At 41.3% G+C, this 23,326-nt stretch overlaps 1 protein-coding gene across 1 annotated transcript in view; it reads right to left on the bottom strand.

The window, feature by feature from the left end:
* Positions 1-22,192, bottom strand: part of ZC3H12C (zinc finger CCCH-type containing 12C) — a 60,599-nt gene extending 38,407 nt beyond the window's left edge. Inside the window, exon 1 of the mRNA XM_054724664.1 lies at positions 21,966-22,192. Coding sequence (XP_054580639.1) covers positions 21,966-21,989 — 24 coding nt within the window. The 5' untranslated portion in view covers positions 21,990-22,192. The remainder of the gene's footprint in view (positions 1-21,965) is intronic.
* Between the last annotated feature and the right edge of the window lie 1,134 nt (positions 22,193-23,326).

Raw genomic sequence — 23,326 nt, 5'->3', positions numbered from 1 at the left:
AACCTTCTTGAGGGCAGAGACATTTACTCTCCCACAATCCACACAGAAAAAACCGATGTGCAGCAATATGCTGACATGTTGAAGACATTGGAGTGAAAAACAAGACCTGTAAAAGAGCAGGTTTCTTCCAAAAGGAATGCAGCCTTCACAGAAACAAAATGTGCCCCTGCTCAGTTTTCTCCCTCTTTTGTGACCAGGTGAGCGTATCAAAGAGCCCTCAGCTGTCTGCAATGCTCGGCAGCCCTGGTGCTGCCACTGGGGCTGCCTGCACCGCTCCAGGCCGCCGTGAGCCACGCCTCTCGAGGATGACAGATCTTTCCACACAGGCTCCTTCGCTGGCTTCAACTTCCCCCCGAGTGGTGTCTGTTGAGTAACATTCAGGCCTGTCCCTCCTCACCTGAGGATGACTGATCTGATGGGAGAGTCTGGGAAGAGGACCTGTGAGAGCAAAGCCCACCCCTTGCTCACGTGTTTCTCATTGGGGTCTGCCCAGGTGCAGAGTAAGTGCACGGTTGCTTTGCTCTCCAGCACTGCCTGAGGGTGAGTGGTTAACCAACCTTCTAATTTGGAGGTTCAATGTAACTAAGCTCTTTATGCTGTGATCTTAAGTCATGTTCTACAATAGTTTTATCAGAAAAAGAGCTGCTATTTTGATGTCCATCTGCTTGGGTCCTTTATCTATTTCTCCATGGGTTCAAACCTAAGGCAGGAAAAAGACCCACTCAAACAATATTCAACAATAAAAAGTTTTGTTATAAAGAACTATTTAGGAAAAAAAGTGATAAAGACTCAGATACATTAACTCTGATAAGACTACTTTTAAAATACATATAAAGTTAAGAAAAACAAAATTCTGTAATAAAGAAAGAAGATAATGGTCCTCAAAATAAAAATTCTTAGGGTTTGATTTTAAAAATCTTTCAGTGTCCTATCACTAAGAGCAAACAACCCTCAACTATCTTTAGGGTTCAGAGACATATCCTATATAATAAAAGGCTAATATGCAAATCGACCTCACAGCAGAACCACTGGTGGAACGACCAGTCGCTATGATGCGCACTGACCACCAGGGGACAGATGCTCAACGCAGGAGCTGCCCCCAGCCAAGGCAGGTGCCAGCAGAGGCCTCTGATCGCCCTGCTGGTCACCCCACAGATCAGCCCTGATCGCTGGCCGGGCCTAGGGACCCTACCCATGCACAAATTAAGGGCCTCTATTACTAAATAAATCCACAAAAACAGCATTTCTTCCCAGTGGTCTAAAAACAAAGGAACTTTTCTATAGTAATTTTAAGTGACAATATAACCCATATTCTTAGACTTCAAATATTTCCCAGTGATTAGCTTTCCATTTAGTATTTTTAAAATTCACCAAACAAATGTCTTTAAACAGATTATCTTAAACTCCTATAAAACTTATAAATACTCAAGGAATCTTAGAAAAGGTCAGCGGATACAAATCACATCTGAAATGCTAGTGTAATAGGATGCTAAACAGCTAATATACGAGGAAGTAGTGGAGAGACAATTCCTGAGGAAAAAAGGGCATACATGATTTTAAAAGAAGTAGAAAGCACATTATATCATCCATGTTAACAAACACAGTCATATTAAATACAACTGAAACTCTGAGGAAAAACCCAAAATGTGTAATTTTATATAAAATATATACAAGACATTCTCAGAATTACATCACAACTGAATGGTAGTTAAATGACACTTTATCTCGTCTAATAGTGACAGTATTTACAACATCATCATCAAAGCCTAGTCCAGTGATGGGCAACCTCTTGAGCTTGGTGTGTCAAACTTCGCCAAAAAACTGAGCATAACTCGGGTAGTGTGTCACTTTGAGGAAAAAACATTATTTTGCAAATGTTTCATCCTCAGGAGCAGCAAATGTTTTATCCTCGGTATGCGGCCGCCTCAGCAGCTGCATGTCATCAGAAATGGCTACGCGTGTCAGTGCTGACACGCGTGTCATAGGTTCGCCATCACTGGCCTAGTCAGAACTCCTCTCTCCTGAGCCACGCACTTTTATCTTCCCCATGACATCCCTCACTTTCTGCCCAGTATGTGCTTATGTCTGCACATCACACCTTCAGGCTGTACGTCATGCAAGCTGAGGGTGGTTCATGTCTTGTTCTTTAAGTACTAAAAAATTCTGCTTGGCAAACTAACTCAAAGCTACTTGACCAAAAGCACTGCTAAAGTGAAATTGACAGATTTAGGCTATAAAGAATAATTGCATTAGATAGAACTAAAATAGGGCTCTCTCATTAGGTCTGTCTGTTCTTGCTAATGGTCTAGAAGAGAGTGTAATAGTAGCATGTGTATATTAAATGGAAAGGAACGCAGGAAAACATAAAGCATGCTATACAGCTAATAATACAAAAGGAACTGCTAACCATCTATCACCCAATAAAAGTTCTATTAATTATAAATTTGATTTAAGTATAAATTATAATTAATGATCAAGTCACAAAATAGTTCCTTATATACCAATTCTTATAAGATGGAAAAACAAAATGCCTGAGTTAATACTTCCAACAGACCTCATACTGATTTTAAATTACTGCACACTACTGATTTTAGACAACTGTCCTGGTGTGCAAGAAACTGGAAAACATAGAAAGGATGATAAAAAGAACATTTGTTAGAAGATAATGCTCAGTGAAATTAGCAAAAAGTTCGCGAAAATTTTTTTCTTCATAGGGTTCCATTCATACTAGAGAGAGATGTAATAATTCAGACATTAAATTTGTTATTCTGGCCTGGCCAGTGTGGCTCCGTGGTTGACCGTGGACCTATGAACCAGGAGGTCACGGTTTGATTCCTAGTCAGGGCACATGTCTGGGTTTTGGACACGAACCCCAGTAGAGAGTGTGCAGGATGCAGCCGATCAATGATTCTCTCTCATTATTGATGTTTCTATCTATCTCTCTCTCTCCCTTCCTCTCTGTAATCAATAAAAACGTATTTAAAAAAAGTCATTCTGAGCATTTAGGATAAGATTCCTTCTAAATAGGAATCATCATATACTATAATTAGATAAATCTAGAATATGAATCATCCTAAACAGCTGCCAATGCAATTTGTTTGTTAACTCCTGTGCTTTGCTTTCTGATTTATCTGCAGAGCCCAGCAGAGTGCCTGGCACACACAGGCACTTAATAAATGTGTGCTAAATAAATGATGCACTTCAATATCGGGGCCAAAATCTCTCCTTCAGATTTGTTTTTACTTACTTTATATAACCTACACTCCATCCAGACCCAAGTATTTAAAGCGGTGGTTTTCTCACTTTGTTTACATATTGGAATCATTAGGAGAGGTTGAAAATACAATATTTGGATTCCAGAGTTCCATCCCTAGAGGTTTATTTTTTTGATCGAGGTAAAGCCTGCCATACTCCAGTGATTCTAATGTGGAGCCAAGTTTAAGAACACTGACTTAAAGTTTCTTTCTTCTAAAACACCTTTCTCCATAGCTTCACTTGTTAGAATCCTGCCCATTATCATTGAAGACTCAGCTAAACACCCAACTTTGCCATGAAAACTTTCCTGGAACACTTTTCAACTTACCTTTGGATTATTTAAGGTTTGCACAGGGCCTGACATGGTTAAGACCTTGTGGGGACCCTGACCAGACTACACCAGATGTTCAAGGCCCATGTGCCATATGCATGTGCAAAGGCAATGGCACAGGTTTACTGTACGCACTGTGCAGGCATACCTTTCTACAACCCAAACACTGATGTACTATTTGACAAGAAGCCTCTTTCGTTTGAGTTAGTATAAAAATGTGTTGCTGACCAGCTGGTGAGCGGCTGCTTTGTGGAGGCTACTTTGAAGAACTGCTTTGTCCAGTGGCTCCTGTGTTTGCTGCTGTGTTAGCAAGGACTACTGTATGTGCAATGACTACTTAGACTGGAATAAAGTCTCTCCTATATACCTGTGGCTACTCATGTTTCCTTCCAATTCCTGGCATCCACGGAGGTCCAGTCACTAGCAGAGGGCTGTGACCGACAGACTTGATGCATCTTTGAGTGGTGAATAATTCTGGGAGCATGATACATAACAGGAACATAATAAATATTTATTGGAAGAATTATGGCTGGTTCTCATTATTCAGATTCTGTATTTGCAAACTTGCCTACTTAGTAAAATTGGTAACCACAAAATTAATACTCACGGTGCTTTGGAGTCTTTCTACAGACACGCCTGCACAGAGAGGCAGAAAATGTGACTTGCCCAAGACACACATTCCCGCTGAGGCTGAACAAAGTGACACTTTTCCTTCTTATTTCAGCTCTCCTACTGCAAACAAGCGTCTTAAAAAGGATTATTTAATGCTACCTTTTTGCATTTTTGTGCTTTTTGTTGGTGAATTTGCTGTTTAAATGATCCCCAAGTGCTCAAGTGCTATCTATTAAGGGCAAGAAGGCTATGAAGTGTCTTATGGAGAAACTATGTATTAGGTAAGCTTTTTATCAGGCATAAGTTACAGTGTTGTTGGTTTTGAGTTCAATGTTAATGAATCAACAGTATATATATATATATATATATATATATATAAAGTAAGGTGTCTTTAAACAGCAATACATGTACAAGGTTATGTACTGATTGGTCCATGAAAATGTTTTGACCTGAGGCTAAATCCTGTGTTTCCTGTAGGAGCAACTTTACAGAACTACAATGAAAAACAAGAATCGGCTGTAATTTTTCCCTCTTCAGAACTCGTAGAGATCTTACCTGCTATTTTTAATATCAGTTTTATTCAGCAACTGGGACTCTCCTAGGGCCCTGCACTGGGACTACAGCAAGAACAAAGCAAGTCTCCTTCCCTCACCAAGCTTTCGGTATAAGGTGGGGTGGGGTGGGTAAGACGGAGAGAATATAAACAAAAAATACACGTCAGTTGATGGTCAATGCTAAAGAAAGTTTGAATCATGGAAGTCTTCCCTGGTAAGGCAACATTTGTGCAGATACCTAAATCAAGTGAAAGGAAGTATATAACAGGAAGAGGGAGGATTAAGTACAAAGCCCTGAGATGAGTGTGTTCATGGATCAAGGTGGCCAGTATGACTGGCAGCAAGTGAGCAAGGGGGTGAGTCAGAAAGATAAGGTCAAGGCAAGCCAGGACAGTAGAACTCTGAAGGGCAATGCTTCTCAAACGTTACATACATCTGAAGATCTGAGGACCCTGAAGACTCTGACTCAGGAAGTCTGGGGTGGGGTCTGAGATTAACGCATTTAACAAGATCACAGCTGATGGTATTGCTGCTGGTCCATGGACCCTACTTTGAGTAGCAAGGTCATAGGTCAAACTTGGCTTTTATTCTGAGATGGGAAACCTTTGGAGGGCTTTGAGCAGATGGAGTGATATGACCCTATTTTATACTAATGTCTAATAAGCTTGACCTACTTTCACACTTCCAAATGTGTTACATCGATCTTTACTTATTTCTGTGCCAACACTGTATATTAATAACTGTAGATTTATAACATATTGAGTACCTTGCATGTGCAAATATTCTATCATTAGTTTTTCTCATTTTTATATTATTACCATAGGTGTTTTTGCATGTACATGCTTTCAGGTACTTTAGAATTGTTTTGACAAGTTTTAACCAAAAGGCTGTTGGGAGTTTGACAGAGACTGCACTGCAGTATTACCTGCTTAAAAAGCACTGCTGATTATATTAATCAAGAACAATTTATTGACATTTTCTCTATCTTTCAATACAGTTATCTAGATTTCTTAATAGGGACTTATGAATTTCTTATTAAACTTGTGTTTAAAACATTTTGCTTTTGTTCTTGCTGCTGTGGATGGAGGGTTTTTCTTCCCCCATTATATTTTCTATCTGGTTATTGTTGGTATCTAAAAAAATTATTCCCATTCTTTTTCTTGTACAAAGTTCAGTGAACTAGGTATTTCAGTGACCTCTTAATGTTTCTGCTAGTGTTTCACTGAGGCTCTTGGGTTTTCCAGGCACAAAATAAAATCACCAGATTGCCTCTTCCTTATCAATGTTTGTATCTCTTGTGACATACTTTTATCTCATTACATTGTAATATTAAATAACACTGATTACTTTGTGTTGTTCCTGATGTTAATGGGAATGCCTCTAGTGTTTTATTATTAAGCATTATATTGATTGCTGGTTAGGTTGTACACACACAGATATACAACATACACACACACATCACCTTGGACAAATTTACCTCCGCTTCCCTCAGTTTCCTCAATGTAAAAAATATGTAATATGGTTGTTTTAAAATTTAATGTGCTAATCAATGTGAAACATTTGGGTCAGTGGCAGGCATATACTAAGTACTCAGTAAGTGTTAGCTACATGAAATAATGTTTATATACATATATATGTATACATATATAGAGATAGATATACTACACTATATGTAGCCTTTATAAATGATTTACAGAAATACATTTTTCTCCTTCAGAAAGATTTAAGAAAAAATCTGAAATGTGGATTTCATTAAAATGATATATGATAATTATTTTTGTTTGGCTTATTAATACTGTCAAGTATATTAATAGGATAATCATGACTAGATTGTCATTTTCTCTTACTTTCTTTGACACATTTGGGCACCACTATTTTGCTGACATTAGAAAAGTGATATGGTATTCATCCAAACTTTTTCTCAATGGCAAACCAACTGCCCAGAGTACCAAAGGGAACTAGGCTAGATTGGCCACGTGTTCCCACAAGGCACCACTATTTCTGATTTACTGCTATTATGAAACGTGTCCCTGAACCCTTAGTATAAATGTCAGCCTGTGGCTCAAAGACAAGAAGATGAGAAGAAGGAAATCTCATAACATATGGCTATAAGAACCAACACTATACCATGCACCCCCCCCGCCCCCCCCCCCAGCTAACCAAGTAACCTGGACAAGTTATTTAACTGTGTCTCAGTTTCTTCAAATGTGAAATGGAGATAACACCACCAACCACAGCATAGAGTTATTATGAAGATTAAATGAATTATATGCATAATAATTTAGAACAGGACTCGGCACATAGTAAATGTGAAGTGTTTTCTTTAAGAAGTTTACACTAAAAGTGCAACTGCAAAACAACAACAAAAAACACACCTCATTTCCTTTATGTTCTCATTAACTTAATTCTAAAAGTTTTCTCTGTATCACTAGAGGCCCAGTGCACGAAATTCATGCGCAGGTAGGGTCCCTAGGCCTGGCCGGCAATCAGGGACGATCAGCGCCTCCCTTCCCCGGCTGGGGCCTTCCTTTGTTCCATGCCGCCCCCCTGGTGGTCAGCACACGTCATAGTGAGTGATAGAACTCCCAGTCTCCCAGTCCAACTCCCACGGGGACACTTTGCATATTAGCCTCTTATATATATGGATAGATGGGAAAGATTATGCAAACACACACACACACACACACACACACACACACACACAAAACAGACTATCAAGCAGGCAAAGGATACAAAGACTATCCCATGTGCCATTAGCTCTTCTTACCACATGTTCATAGAATCAAAATATCAAATGACTTGAAGTTCAAATGCCCTATGCTGTCTTTGTTCATGACCTTAACCATGTGAATTTTGTTAAATAAATAATTTAGAACAATGTCTCTCAGAGGGAAAGGGGATAACATTTAGTTTGGAAAAGCTAAACATACCGATCCTTTTTTGTAAGAAAAACTGATGATTTAAGTGTCACGGAATACTTTAGATAGTGAGGATAATTAGAAGATGCTAGAAAGCTTTGTAAGGAACACAAGTATAAAAATGGTTGGGAACCAATGGCTTAGGAAAAAATACATTGATTTGATGGTTTTGCAGGAGTGAAGGGATGAGGGAGAAAATGGAAGTATAAATAGAAGAAAATATAACAGGCACCTGAGAGGAAACAAAGTTTCTTGTGGAAAACATTTCTTTCAGTTTTCAGGGGTGGGGAACCTTCTTTCTGCCAAGGGCCATTTGGATATTTAAAACATCATTCACAGGCCATACAAAATTATCAATTTAAAAATGCTGTTGTTACGAAAAAAAGCTCCTAGATTTGAATTTCGAGTCCCGTCTGAGGTTGCCTTGGCAAGGCCAGACCAAATGATACGGACGGACATTCCCCACCCCTGATTATAAATGGTGGGTTGTGAGAAATTACTTAAAAATAAATGGCTGTAGACAAAGAGCAGCCATCTCTTCCCACCTCAATAATATTTTAATTTTTGGCCACAGATTTTCCTAAAGTAATAAACTGAACACTTCTCAGAGTTAGTTTTTTTTCTAATATCTATAAGCTATTAACTATTGAAAAATTAACTCCATAGTAATTATCTCCCTTAAATTGTTAAAAATTATTTTGTTAAGATTTTAATGGCTGAAGAATTTATTGATAGTAATATTTAAGTACAGAGTATCTTACTTCTTAGGGCATTTTTATAGATGTTAACTAATTGATAACATTTTATTTTAAAATTGTTTACAACTAATACATTTAATAAGTAATATTCTGATGAAAGGCAGGAAAATAGCAGAAAGGTTCATGATTACTCAATCAGAATAAATGAGAGGTTAAACTAGTTTTCAATGAATTCATGTAGTATTCATTCAAAAACATTTATTTCAATGCTTATTATGAGAAAGGGATAATGCTAAGTGGAGAAGATGAGTGATAAACATAAATACAGTTGCTATCCTAAGGAATATAAAATTTATACTAAGGAAACCAGATAAAGGAATATCTATATAATATAGGGTATGTCAGAATTAATGCTATTAATAGGGATATATCCTAGGGTATGAGAGACAAACACAGCGGCTCAGATTTGAGAAGGTCCTGAGAGGTGGCATGGAAGCTAAGGACTGAATGATGATGATGACACATTCCTATATACACTATGATGTGTGTGTCTGTGCAGGGGGATGGGGCGGGGGGAGTGGGGAAAGGAAGATTTTTGGCCAGAGAACAACAAAATCAAAGGCCCAGCTATGTGAGAGATGATAAAATATATAGAATTATGTGTAAAAGAGGCTAGAAAGTGGCCAGTTTATGGGAAGTCTTGAATGCTATATTAGAGTTTCAATTTTGGTCCCAGGAAATGATGGGAAAAAAAGAGAAACAAATATGAGACATTTTCTAAGATAGAGCCAATGGGTCCAGAAATGATTTGATTTGCTGTCTCCTTATTTATGCATTCATTGGTTGATTCTTGTATGTGCTGTGACCAGGGATTGAACCCACAATCTTGGTGAATCGGGATGACGCTCTAACCAACTAAACTACCCCAGAAATGATTTAATACTGAAGACAGAAGAGGAGGAAGTAATAAAAAAATTGATGGCATCAAATGATATAAATATATACAGAATGACTGAGGATATTGAGGGAGCTATTTCTGTGGAAGAACAGACAGCTATTCTTAATCATGTATTTTTTTTTTTAAATCCTCACCCAAGGATATTTTTCCATTGATTTTTAGAGAGAGTGGAAGAGAGAGGGCAAAATAGAGAGAAATATCGATGTGAGAGAAACACATTGATTGGTTGCTTCCTGCACGAGCCCCGACCAGGGCCCAGGCTGGGGAGAAGCCTGCAACCAAGGTACGTGCCCTTGACTGGAATCGACCCTGGGACCGTTGGGTCCGCAGGCCTATCCACTGAGCAAAACCGGGTAGGGCTTAACCATGTTTTTGTGTTATTGATCACTTTCTTAGTCTAATGAAGTCTCCCTTAAATAACTGTTAAAAAATTCAAAGTAATGCTTTTAAATACATAAATTAAAAAACATGGAATTTTATTACAAAGAATAAAATTGTATTTTATTACAATTATATTAAAATACAGTTATCAAAATATATAAAATTGCGGTATACTGAAATATATGCCTTTACATTAATACATTAAAATAAGATATAGCAGCATATCTAATCACTACAATGATTTTGTAGTTAAAAGTGAAAGATACTCAAAATATTTATTTCAACTATAACATGACAGAAATATTTATGATTTCTGTAGGTGACAAAGTCATATATACTGTTGTTAATTGGGATTGTTGCCTACATTCATAATTAAGGAAAATGCTAAATTTCATTTAGAGAATATGAATATCATGATAAAAATTTTTTCTCACCCAAAAGTTTCATCACAGAATGCCCAAACTCATATCCATAGCAAAGGGGACCACAGAATCCAGGTTAAAAACTCCTGATTAAGAAAAAAAAAAAAAAATCCTAGTAAGTGTGTGCTGAAAAAGAGATGGTAGTATAAGTGTTCTTTTAATAAGTTTGACAGGAAAGGAATAAGATATAGAAAGATAGTTTGGAGGGTGATAAGGAAGGATAAGTTTTTCATTTTCTCTTTTTTTCCCCTTTTGGAACTTTAAACCAGGAAAATGGATTCAGTGGGGCTGGAGAGGAAAAAGTGATGCGTATCTATGAATGAGTAAATGGACGAATGAGAATAGCGAAAAGGATGATAACTTAGTGAAAACCAGAAGGCAAGCAGGGAAGGGCTCCTCTGTCTACCCCCTCAGCCTCTAGGAGACCCACGGGCCAGGACTGCCTGGGAGTGAAGAGTGAAGGTGAGAAGGACACCTGGAAGGACCCGCCAGGCCTCAGAGAGCAGGAGGTGAGCTGGTGTCACTCTCCTGCCTCCTTTCCTAAGCCATCTTCAATCTTCTTCCCCAGCTCTTAAGATTCCTAGAGGCTTACTGCTGCCATTTGGCAGTCTAAATACTCTCATCGTGGCGGCTCCTTCCAATCTCTCTCCCACCAAAAGTCAAAACTCCAAATGGAAGATTAGTGCGGGTAGTGGGATACTTGTAAGCTTAAAGCAATTATTAAGCATTGGAGTATGGTACCTCGATGTAACGGACTGATTCGAGCGAGGGGGTGTCCATTAAAGCTAAAGTCTGTTATATAATAAAGTAGGTTTTCCAAATGTGTATATTAAAAAATTGACAGATTAGTTTACCTGTTATTACTTATATAGACATGTTTGTGTGATTAAAATTAAGTATGTATGAAAAGTTTAATTTCACAGAAAAGCTTTCTATATGTAGTACTGTCATTTTAAATTTACACTGAATAGGTCTAGTAAATGGGTGCATTCACCAGTCCCCTAGAGTAAACAAATGCACACAGTTGGGGCGTGGCTCAGAACCACTTCCACAAGTGGTAAAACTGCTGCAGAAATCACACCATGCCATGTGACAACAGAACCAATTACTACTCGCCTCGCCTCGTGTGTGATCAGTGTGTGATCACGTGCTAATCAGTTCCCAAACATTGCTTACGAGCTGTGACTCTGGAATTTAAATATGTAGCCTATAGTTGTAGATATGTACTTTTATTTATGTTGGTGAAATTACTAGTTTTTTCTCCAACATATGGCCTATTTGCTAAAATTTGTTAAAAATAACTAAATTCATAACAAAACAAAAAAGCCCCCATCAATTTAATTATAAGCAAATCTTGCCGAAACCGGTTTGGCTCAGTGGATAGAGCGTCAGCCTGCAGACTCAAGGGTCCCAGGTTCGATTCCGGTCAAGGGCATGTACCTTGGTTGCGGGCACATCCCCAGTAGGGGGTGTGCAGGAGGCAGCTGATCGATGTTTCTCTCCCATCGATATTTCTAACTCTCTATCCCTATCTCTTCCTCTCTGTAAAAAATCAATAAAATATATTTTTAAAAAATAATAATTATAAGCAAATCTTGGTTAAAAGCTTTTTAAAAGTAACAGGGTGTTAATTTTCACATATGACATATGGACTGGAAATTTTGTCAGTTAAATCAGAATTCTGTTAAATTGAGGTCTGAAAATCGAGGGTTTACTGTATGAAGGAAGGTGTGATTAATATTATAAGGATAGCTTCTTGAACCAAATGACCATTTAGATCAGTGGTTCTCAACCTTTCTAATGCCACGACCCTTTAATACAGTTCCTCATGTTGTGGTGACTCCCAACCATAAAACTATTTTCGTTGCTACTTCATAACTGTAATTTTGCTACTGTTAATGAATCGTAATGTAAATATCTGTGTTTTCCGATGGCCTTAGGCGACCCTGCTAGCGGTTCTCAACCTGTGGGTCGTGAAGACTGCTGCTGTAGAGCCTTTTAATTGCCAAATCTTTGCTTCCCAATAAAGTAGCTTTTTCCTTACCAAACCCATTTTCTTCTCACTGTGTGATAGTCTCTTACTCAATACAAAAAGTTGAGTGAGAGGCTATCACACAGTGAGCAGAAAATTATTTCAGAACTTTGGCCAAATGTAAATCCATGCTGAACTGTCCTGCCTATTTTAAGTGTTCATCATCAAATAAGTACCCAATTAAAATGCACATGAAACTTAAGTACTCATTTGCTATCAAAGTAGGAAATAAACATTTACGACCCATCTGTTATTCTGAGGAATGATCAGGCCCAAGACTCAGCACCTGATAACCTGCTGCTTGCCAAACTGGCATCCTGGCTTCTGGCTGTCACTCAGGAGTTCCAAGTGCTTTCTCCACCTGCCTTGTCTGCACTCAGGTGCTATCACACCACTGGAGGGTCTCCAAGCTCAGCTACAGCTGCCAGCCTGGCACCTGCTTCCCAGCCCGAGGCCAGCCATCAGATTTCCTACTTCAACTAAAATCACAAAATTAATTTTGTGACATTTTTCTTAAATGCTGGATTCCTGATGTGTTTTCAATACCGCACTTTCAACATATACTACCTATACTCCGAATCTAATCTTACTCAAACCTCAATTTTGAATAAGAACATTCTCTGCAGATGTTCTTATTAAACAGAGGGTGGGGGTAAAAGACATTAGAACCAATCAGAGGATCTCTCTTTAATGCAATTGAAAGACCTGGAAGAACACTGAAAAATCGGGAACTCAATAGGGCAATAATTTGAAGCATCTTTTCCTCTTCAGAAAAAAAAGGGGGGGGGGCATTTGGTTAATTTTCTTACAGGAATTACTAGAATTGCCACTACTCTCCATTTTCAAGAATGTGGAGTTAATTCCAATAATTTTGCTATTCCTCTTTATTCATAACATTCATAATCAGGTCAGGAACAAAAAGTTCATTTCCCCTCAAAAGCTTTACAATCTGGGGGTGAAAGTGGGAAGTATCTGGAAGATGCTCTCTGAAATATGATTAAACTGGTAAAGAGCATAAGGAGGGCCATGGAGGAACCACAGCTGCTGGCTCTTCCAACTCCCCAGGAGATCCTAGGAAACATGAAGAGGGAGAACGCCAGGGCTGAGAGGTATGAAGTTCTACAAGCAGAGAAACCCCATTTAAGGAATTCAAACACGTTTAAAACAAACTGGGAAATCAGCTTATTTTGAAAGTTACATCATTCTATCCTTCCACAAAGATGACAAAAAGCCCTGCCAATTCCAAGCATTAGATTTATTTCTCTTATCCACAGTGCTTAAATGATGATGATGGCAATAAACTCCAGGGTATATAGTATTTAAACTACAACAATAAAAATGACCCTTATTTCAAGTGCTCAAATAATTCACTATGAGTTTCTTGACTTCAAAGTTGAGATATAGACAGAAATTTATGCTAACCAAGTTTTTAAGGCTTAGGAAAAACTCAAACCAACATAATGGAAACATACTCTGACCATGATATAAAAAATGAGAAGTTAGCAGCAGATAGCTAAAAGCAAATTAAAACACACACACACACAACACACACACACACACACACACCCCCAAAACCCAGTATCTATAAATTAAAACTTTCTTCCAAATTACTCTGTAATTCAGGGGTGGGGACTGTCCAGCCTGCAGGCCATACAAGGCCCAGGAAATCATTTTGTCCAGCTCTGTCAAGGCATTAGGGGTGAGCTAATTAAATGTTTGACCAAATATAGTAGGCTAATTTTTAAGTTGATAATTTTGTATGGCCTAAATGGAACAATAAAAGAAAATGAAGACTTCAAGATAAAACAAATACCATGTAAGTCAACAATGAGGAGGCAGCTTCAATTATTTGGGAAACCTGCTCCCTGTAATTAGACAAAAAAGCTAAGATTTGAAACAGACTAAGTCACAGAATAAAGATAAAATTAAGCCCACACAATTATGAATAGAAAATGAGTACAGATGACTAAGAAGAACAAAAACTAATTTTAGCCTGCCCCTAAAAGTCATGAAGTAATAGACTAGAAGGCCCTTTAAAAAATCTAAAATATAAACTGACATTAAAAGCAGTAACAGTAAACTTGATTTTATAGAAATTTTGTATTTGATAATCCCAATTATTCAGAACACAATTTAGAGCCAGTGAAGTAGACTGAAAAAACAAAATCTCTGTCTAATAAAATAAATGGATACCATTAAATCTATACTAATAAAAGGGTACTATGCTAATTAGACCAGATAGACCGGATGTCCTTCCTGACAAAGGCAGGGGCATGGCTGGCCTGCAAACTGCCTGCAGCCCCTCACCCAGGCCGACCCCACCCCCAGCGGGAGCCCCCACCCCCAGCGGGGGCCCCCACCCTGATCCGGGGTCCCCTTCAGGATAGGCCAGCCGGCCCCCGCCCGTGCACCAGGCCTCTATCCGATATAATAAAAGGGTAATATACAAATTGACCCTTACAGCAGAACGACCAGAATTAACACTGGACCAGTCACTATGAGGTGCACTGACCACCTCTTGGTCCCTTTCCCCGGCCGGCAGGCTCCGATTGCCTGATGGCCACCTGCGGCGGGGGCAGGGCTGGCGAGCAGGTGGGAACAGCCGACCTCTCAGTCCCTTCCCCTGGCTGTCAGGCACTGATTACCCGATGGAGAACGGGGAATCAGGGGTGGGTGGCGGCAGGGGGCTGGGCCGGCTGAAGGCAGCTGGGGAAGATGGCCTTGATCGCAGGCCAGGCCTAGGGACCATACCCGTGCACGAATTTCATGCGCCGGGCCTCTAGTCATTTTATAGAAATACTGAGTGCCTTCTATGTACCAGACACTTTTACACTTATTATCTTGAAACAGTAAAAACAACTCTGTAAAGTACATAGTGTTTGATGGATGAGAAATCAAAGAGAAACCTGGTCTTGCCTAGGATCACAGTCAAGGCAGAGTGGGGATTCAAATCCAGGGTTAGCTATTTCAGAGGCTCCACCTGCTTTCTCCACACAGTCCAATCTTTCAGTTCTGCAATCCAGACTATCTGAGCATCCTGAAAGCGTTTAATCACTGCCTAAAGACTTTTATTTTAGAAATAATATTAGCTGTTTTTATACAGTTTTATAGTCCACAGCAGATACCTGCTGCATAATAGAAGGAGGGAGTGACAATGTCAGCAAGGAACAGCTAACATCAAGGAGAAAACACCAAAAAATTACTGATATAAATCAATAAAAATCATGGAATTCTGCTATCCCCACCATCTTAAAAAAAGCATGACAACCATTGCTATTTAGATTAGGAAAATCAGAAACCTCACTAACCTTGGTGAGGTTAATATCTCTAGGCATGCACTCCATCACATGGAAGGTAGGCAAAACAACAGTGTAAACCGTATAGAACCGTTTTAAAACTAAATTAGGTAACATAAATGCTTAATACAATGCTTTGCATAGCGTTACTGCCCAATAAATGTTAGCTATTATTATATTTCATAATAAGTGAAATTACAGGCTACCTATTATTTGAAGGTAGAAAAATAAAATGCATGTGTACACATTCTTCCATTTAACCCTTTGCACTCGCTTGCTTTTTTCTCGATTCCTTTATTCTAATGCTAACCATGTCGAGTCACACTCGACATCCGAGTGCAAAAGGTTAAAATAGTTTGCTACTGAAAGACTTTAAAGACTAACTTTTTGGAAAATTAACTTTTACAATATCCTTCCTCTGTTAAGTGGGGTAGTTAAGGTTAATTATATTCTTACTAGAGGCCCAGTGCACAAAATTCGTGCACTTGGGGGGGGGGGTCCCCCTCAGCCTGTGCGCCCTCTCGCGGTTGGGGAGCCCTCGGAGGATGCCCAACTGACAGCTTAGGCCCGCTCCCCGGCAACCGGACATCCTTAGCGCTGCTGCGGAGGCGGGAGAGGCTCCTGCCACCATCACTGCACTGGCCAGCTGTGAGCCTGGCTTCTGGATGAGTGGGAATGCATAGACCACCAGGGGGCAGCTTCTGCATTGAGCGTCTGCCCCCTAGTGGTCAGTGCACGTCATAGCAACCGGTTGTTCTGCCGTTCGGTCAATTTGCATATTAGCCTTTTATTATGTAGGATAAGGCAAATATGTATGGCCCCTCCAGAAAACACATTAGGAATTCTAAGTTAACTTACAAATGTTTAGGTAACAACAATTGTGCTTTTTGCTGTTATTGAGTGACTCTCTTAATCATGTACTGGCTTTTGTTCACCCTACTCACATCAGATTATTATTTAAAGTACTACATGGCCTTTAATAATAAAAACACATTCATGAAGTTTTCTACTATGTGCCAAGTAGAAGACTGGGACCACAGAGACTTACCCTCAGGGAGCCTAGAGACTATGATCAAGATAAAAAATCCTAGGCACAGTAGAAGCTACTGTTATTGACATTTTTGTATTATTAGGTAATCCTTATGGTCTAGGTAGTATTTTCCTGTTTTCTAGATGAAGAGCAGAGACACACAGAAAGCAGAAAAGAAATAAGAGACAAAGAAGAAACAGTTAAGTATCACTAAATATGCCAAGTGTTATGGAAAATACACAGTATTTTGAAAACACAGAAGTAAGCAAATAATTTTGCCTAAAACTAGGAAATTAGAAAATGCTTATGTGTTTTTAGTTTAAAACCCAAGTAAAAATTCTATAAAATATAACTACAGGAATTAAAAATTGTTAGGAAAATATTTATCAAAATATTTACAGACATTATTTCTGAATAATGAGATTCTAGGTGGTTTTAACTCTCTTAACTTTGCTTCTTTTTAATCAACTTGCAGTACTTTAATAATTTAAAATATAAGTTAGAAAAAATATTTAAATTAGATATTAATGCTCATCTAACTAATTGTCAAACTTTTAAGTGCTAATACTTAGTGCATTCAAACATGGTATGCAATCAGCACTCTTGCTTTGCTAATGGGTGTGTACATCAGCACAACTTTTCTGGAAAGCTTTTGGGCATAAAAAACCTTAAAGCATACTTATTATCTTGGATGATTACATCTAGGAATCCATCCTAAGAACATAGAGAAAAAAATTATTTTACTGGGATAGTCAACTTAAACATTATGATATTAAAATTTTGGCAAAAGAAACCCAAATGTTTAACTGAAACAGAAGAATGATTAAATGACAGGTTCTCAGGAAGAAAACATTTGAAATATTCTTAACATATACTAAGAAAATTCTCTGTGTACATTATAAGGGGAACGGAAGGTGGGATACAAAGCTCTATAAAAAGTATTAATTTCAGTGATAGAAGAAAAAAGATGTATCTTTTAAGAACCAAACTACCCAAGGAAGATGATTCCGTTATATATTTTAAACCTCACAATAATAGACACATTTACTAACATGTACTAAGTTCCAGAGACCTTAATATTTGACTAAAACAGACTCAGCTTATGTTGGAACTCTCGCTTGGGCATTAATGTGAGGCCCATTAAGTTACTTAACCACATTGTGGTTTGGTTTCCTCATCAGAAAAAAAGAGTAATGAAATAGTTTTTCATACGAGTGTAGTAAGTATTAAACGCATGAATACAGGTGGAGCACTTAGAACAATGAGCAGCAGAATAAGGTATCAATCTTAAACTACAATGGAGTAAACTAAGATCTAAGCTGAGGCCTGAATAACAAGGCTGAGCCAGGCAAAAGGTGAGGGTAGCTAGGGGAAAATGTCCAAGCAAGCAGGGAGATATTGGGATTTTCTACTTACTCCCTATACCTGTGGTTGGCAAACTGCGGCTCACGAGCCACATGCGGCTCTTTGACCCCTCTTCCACAAAATACCACGGCCTGGGCGAGTCTATTTTGAAGAAGTGGCGTTAGAAGAAGTTTAAGTTTCAAAAATTTGGCTCTCAAAAGAAATTTCAATCGTTGTACTGTTGATATTTGGCTCAGTTGACTAATGAGTCTGCCGACCACTGTCCTAAACGATATGATAATTTCCTTAAAGGCAGAATGCTTTGAATGTTCAGAATGTGCTTCTGGGCTTTGCTTTAGGCTAGTTCACTGTGCATAAGAATTACTGTCATTGTTGTGACATAAAATCATACATACTAGGCTTTACGGGTGATTATACTCTATTTTCATGTTTAATATAGTAAAACAATCCTCTGTCAAATAGAAAAATTAAAGAGGAAATCATACTGAGTGAAAAAGTGAATATATTTTGGGATGAAATAGATTTAAAAAAACAACAACAACATTCTCAAGTGTTGATCATTTCCCTTAACTGTCAATAGTGAAACAGCAACGATTATGTTTTTGATGAATCTCACATTATAGCTTTTTAAGGCATGAGATTTTATATGTTGTAGGTCCATGAGGCATATTAACACTTAAAACACAAGAAGAGCCTGGCTGGAGTGGCTCAGTGGCTGAGCGCAGACCTATGAACCAGGAGGTCAGGGTTTGATTCCTGGTCAGGGCACATGCCAGGGTTGTGGGCTTGATCCCCTGTGTGGGGTGTGCAGAAGGCAGCCGATCAATGATTCTCTTTCATCATTGATGATTCTCTCTCTCTCTCCATCTTCCTTCCTCTCTGAAATCAATCTTACCTTATAATAAGATTGATTATTATAAGACAAATATGCAAATTGACCGCACCTTCGCTATGCTCAAGCCACGCTCACCAACCAAGCCACGCCCACCAGGAAACCGTTGCAGGGATGTTGGGGTGTGGCGGAGCCCAAGGCCACCGCCCGGGGCCAAGCCCCGACCCTGAAAGAAGGCAGAAGGCGGTGGCCACAGCCAAGGCCTGGGTCCCCGGTGCAGGCAGCCAGGTGAATGAAGGTCTATTGCACAAATCTTCGTGCAAACAGGCTACTAGTAAAAATATATTTTTTAAAAACCATGGAGATTTTTTAGAAAATCTGATATATTTGAGATCCAACCCTAGAATCTCAATATTTTTTATTTAAATTCGGAATCGTAATTTAATAAATTCTTCTTTACTGACCTTGTTACTTAATTACTCTTTCCAAGCACTGTTACCCCCCCCCCCCCAAACTATCTTCACCACCTTAATCACCCACTACTCCCATCTTAATGCTCTAGACACACTAGGCCACCCACTCCCTGCTTCCCTGCCAAGGTCCCTTGACTCACAGTACAGATTCATTTAGAAATGACTCCCACCCAGCTCTACGTACAGGCAAACCTCATTTTATTGTGCTTCTCACAAATGTTGCGTTTTTGTTTTGTTTTACAAATTGAAAGCAAGACCCTCCACTAGCAAAAAAATTCTTTTATTTTAGTAGTCTAGACCTGCAATATCTCCAAGGTATGCAAAGGTAGGTATTAGCATACTAGCATTCTACCTTTGAGGCCTGGAATGCAGCCTTCCCCAGTACCTGAACTGACTTCTTCCCTCCGGCCACAGAGAACATCTGATGTGGCATTGTGTTCTGTTCATAATCTCCTTTTACAGGTCAGGGGCCTTACATAGCACAGAGAGTTGATACCAAATAATTATTTGCTGAGGGAATAGTTTATCAGTCTCAAAGAACAATGACTGCAGATTAGTTTACAATCCTAGATTCTAATACCCAAAGAATAAAAACCCTACTTCACAACTTGTTTCTTTAAAACTGCAATCAAACCAGAATGAAAGTAGAATTCTTCCGGATTTACATAGAAGAACAACGAAAAACATGGAAGATATAAAATGGCATAAAAAGCTATAAAATGATAGCAACACTTTTACATCTGTTATAGAAAATAAAATTAAATGTAGGAACCATTGTGGGCTGCTAGAATGAAGACAAGGTAACCTAGTTGTAGAATGAAAAACTTAAAAAAAAATACAATTTTCATTAAACACTTGGGGTCCAATTTGGCAGATGTAATCCATGAAAGCAGAGCTCCAGAGAAGCCATTAATATAAAGTAGGATATCTTTATTAGTCTGTTAATTAAAACAAAAATGTAGTAAAAGGAAGTGACTAGTAAAAACTCTCATCAGCGTACAAACACTCCAAGTTTCTGTTTCCTATCCTTTAATATTTTCCACTATAATAAAATAGTTTCATCAGACTTTCATTATAACATGCTGGCTAGAAAATACTGGCTTCTTTTTTGTTGTTGTTTTTTGCTTAAAATTGCATTTTATTTTGCTTATAGTATTGAGTACTTTTGTGATGACCAGATGATAGAGGCTGAATTGTAAATTACTTTGAAAGGTAAAACCCGTTCTTAAATGAAATAAAAACACCCAATTAAACATTCTGAATTATAGTCAGTTACTGGACCATTCTGATGTTTTTGGGGTATCTTCAAGTAGACAGATTTAGGTAACTTAAAATAATTTCACAAATATTTGGTTTCACTATTTTTATATTCAAATATTAAATAACACCAATATTAAAAATTACTACTAAAATTGATTGTATGTGTAAGTGACCAACGGAAGTCATACCCACTGAACCCTAAATACATTGAGTTTAAAAAGATAAAACATATATTGTTACTTCTTGTGACTTCTTGTGGTTTTTGGGAAGTCCAAAAAATATGTTTGAGGTCCATCTACTGTTTTCTATTCGAAAAAATATGATGAAGTAAGTGAAGAAATGAAGAACTTCTCCAAATTCCTAAACATAGAGTGCTTAGCCCAAAGTATTTTTGCATCCATTCTAAGATGATTTAAAAAAAAGGGGGGGGGAGGGGGATCTGAATCAAGGAGGGCGCCTCTTGGGCCTGGGGATATTCCAATTCGGTCTTGCAACCAATAGGAAAACTCCCCCTAAATCTGAATTAGCATTTCGCCTCTCGATCACAATACACGGAGCACAAATCAGGATTGTTATTGGTTACCCAAAAGGCCAGAAACCCAGATAGAGTAAGGCTGTTTTTTTGTTGTTTTTTTAAAGGAATTTAAAAGGGGTGAAGGATGAGACAGTTTAGGGAAGAAAAGTGGGATTCCTGTCTTCAAGTTATGTTTGTAACACGTCTTTGTGTGGAGTTCAACCTGAGACCCAGCGCAGCTAAAATGAACGCGGGGGGAAATGGACATTCGCTGAGCTGCAGGGAGGGCAGCGGGAGGGCAGCGAGGGGCGAGGGGGTTTCGTTGGGCGGCCGGGCGCGGGGCCGTTTGGGTGCGGGACGGAGGGAGAATAAAAGCGAATGGCTGGGGCCGGAGGTGTCGGATGCCTCACCCCCGAGCGCGCGGGGCTGAGCCGCGGAGCAGGGCGGCGGTCCGTTTCCAAGGGGCGCCGCTCGCCTCCACGTTCGGCGGCCGAGCCCGGGGCGGCCGGGAGTGGACGGGGCCCTAGGCCGCGGGCGGAGACCGGCCTCCCGCGCCCCAGATCCCGCGGGGGGCGCTGCCGGCGGGAGGATGCGCTCGGCTATCCCCTCGCCCCGCCCGGGCCCGGGGCCCGGGGCCGGGGGCCGGGGGTCGGGGCCCGGGGAGCTCCCGACTCCACCTCCGGGCGTCCGACCCCCTGGGCCTGAGATCGCCGCCGCCGCTCCCGCCCCCGTCCGCCCTCCCCCAACCCCCACGCCCGGCTTCCCGGCTTCCCGGCTTCCCGGCCCGCGTCTCTCGCCGCCCGCTCCCCCGGGGCAGCTCGCCGCCGCGGCCCTCCACCCCTTCCCGAGGGACAAACCTGCGGACCGCTACCCGGATGGCCGGCCGCGCGAGAGGCGGCGACGGGTGCGGGGCCGCAGCGACAGCGGCGCCCTCGGCCCCCCTCGGCCCGCTCCGCGCTCCCCCGGCCCGGCCCGCGCCCTCCGGTTGCACAACTCCCCGCACGCGCGCGGCCCGGCCGCGTTGCTCTACCTACTTGCAGCGTCTTCTCAGCGGCCATCACAGCACGTCCCGGACGAGGGCAGCCCGGGGCCTCGGGCGGCCGCTCTCGCCTCGGCCCTGGGCCGCCGCGGCCGCCGCTAGGGCGCGGGGCGAGCGGGAGGCGCCCCCATGGCCGCCGGCCGCCGGCTCCTCGCCGGCCCGGCCCAGGCGCGCGCTGCTCCGCGGGCCGCACGGACCGGCTCCCCGGCCGCCTGCTCGCTCCGCGACCTCCCGCCCGCAGCCGCCGCCGCCGCCGCCGCCGCCGCCGCCGCCGCGCCGCTTCCTCCTCCCCTTCCCTCTGTTCCTTCTCCTTCGCCTCCTCGGGAGCCGAGGTTGGCAAACCAGCACCTGCTGCTGGAGATCACCGAGAACTGAAACAGGAAACTCCGGGCCGAGGGGAAAACCCGGGAGGCGTGGAGAGGGTGAGGGGAGCTGTTGGGACCTGTCGGCTCGACCCGGCCGCCGGGGCTGCCCGCCGTCCGCGGCCCTCCGCCCCCCGCGCCCCTTCCCTCCCCGGCCCAGCCCGGGGTCCCCACCTCCCCGCCCCGCTCCGCTCCCCGGCCGGGTCCAGGAGGCCGCCTGCCCGCCCGGCGACCCCTTCGCCCAGCAAGAACACGCATCTCCCCCGGGCGGGCGGGCAAGGAGATCGAGAGCAAGTTCCCCGTGGTCGTTCGCTTATTATCGATAAACCGTAATGAGGAAAACCCGCGGCCATCGTTAGCAAGACCAGTAAGGGAACTGAAACACATGAAGCTGTTGGGATTTCTTCCAGGGGGAGGGCTTCTTTCAGCGAGGAAGCTGGCCTGGTTGGAAATGGCAATATGTCAAAATCGAGTTTAAACCTGCGATAGAGCCAGATCTCTTTCGGGAGGTTTGGGAGGAGACAGCCTTCAACCCTGACGTGGGGGGCTCCTGAGCTGCGAGGGTGGAAAGCAATGGGAGCAACTTCTGTACACCATCCCGCACAAGCTAGGTCAGCATTTCAGAAATGCTCCAATTCTCCAATTCACCGGCTGTGGGGTTGTCACCGGGCGCCTCGCTGCTAGCCTCGGGCAGAATGCGGCCCCTTTCGGAGTGGAAGGGAAGGGAACGTAGGTGGATTGCGCCCCTACTGTGCGCCACACACTAGGTAGCCTGGTCTAACTGCATCTTCTCGTTTAAGGTGCACCACAGCCATATGGTATGATCCCCTTCATCGGTCAGAAAATCGAGGTTGGAAGAATTTCCCCACATTGCACAGCTTGAATATGAAGGATTCAGATCTGTTTGCATCCAGAGCACATGTTTGTTTCCCTGGAACAGAGTTCATGCCTTTGATAACACTTTCTCCCCTTCAACAGAATTATTTCTTGCCTC

The sequence above is a fragment of the Eptesicus fuscus genome, chromosome 13 (genome assembly GCF_027574615.1).
Source record: "Eptesicus fuscus isolate TK198812 chromosome 13, DD_ASM_mEF_20220401, whole genome shotgun sequence".
Lineage (NCBI taxonomy): Eukaryota > Metazoa > Chordata > Mammalia > Chiroptera > Vespertilionidae > Eptesicus > Eptesicus fuscus.
The sequence above is the reverse complement of the archived record's forward strand: the minus strand, read 5'-3'. Positions and strand labels throughout refer to the sequence as shown.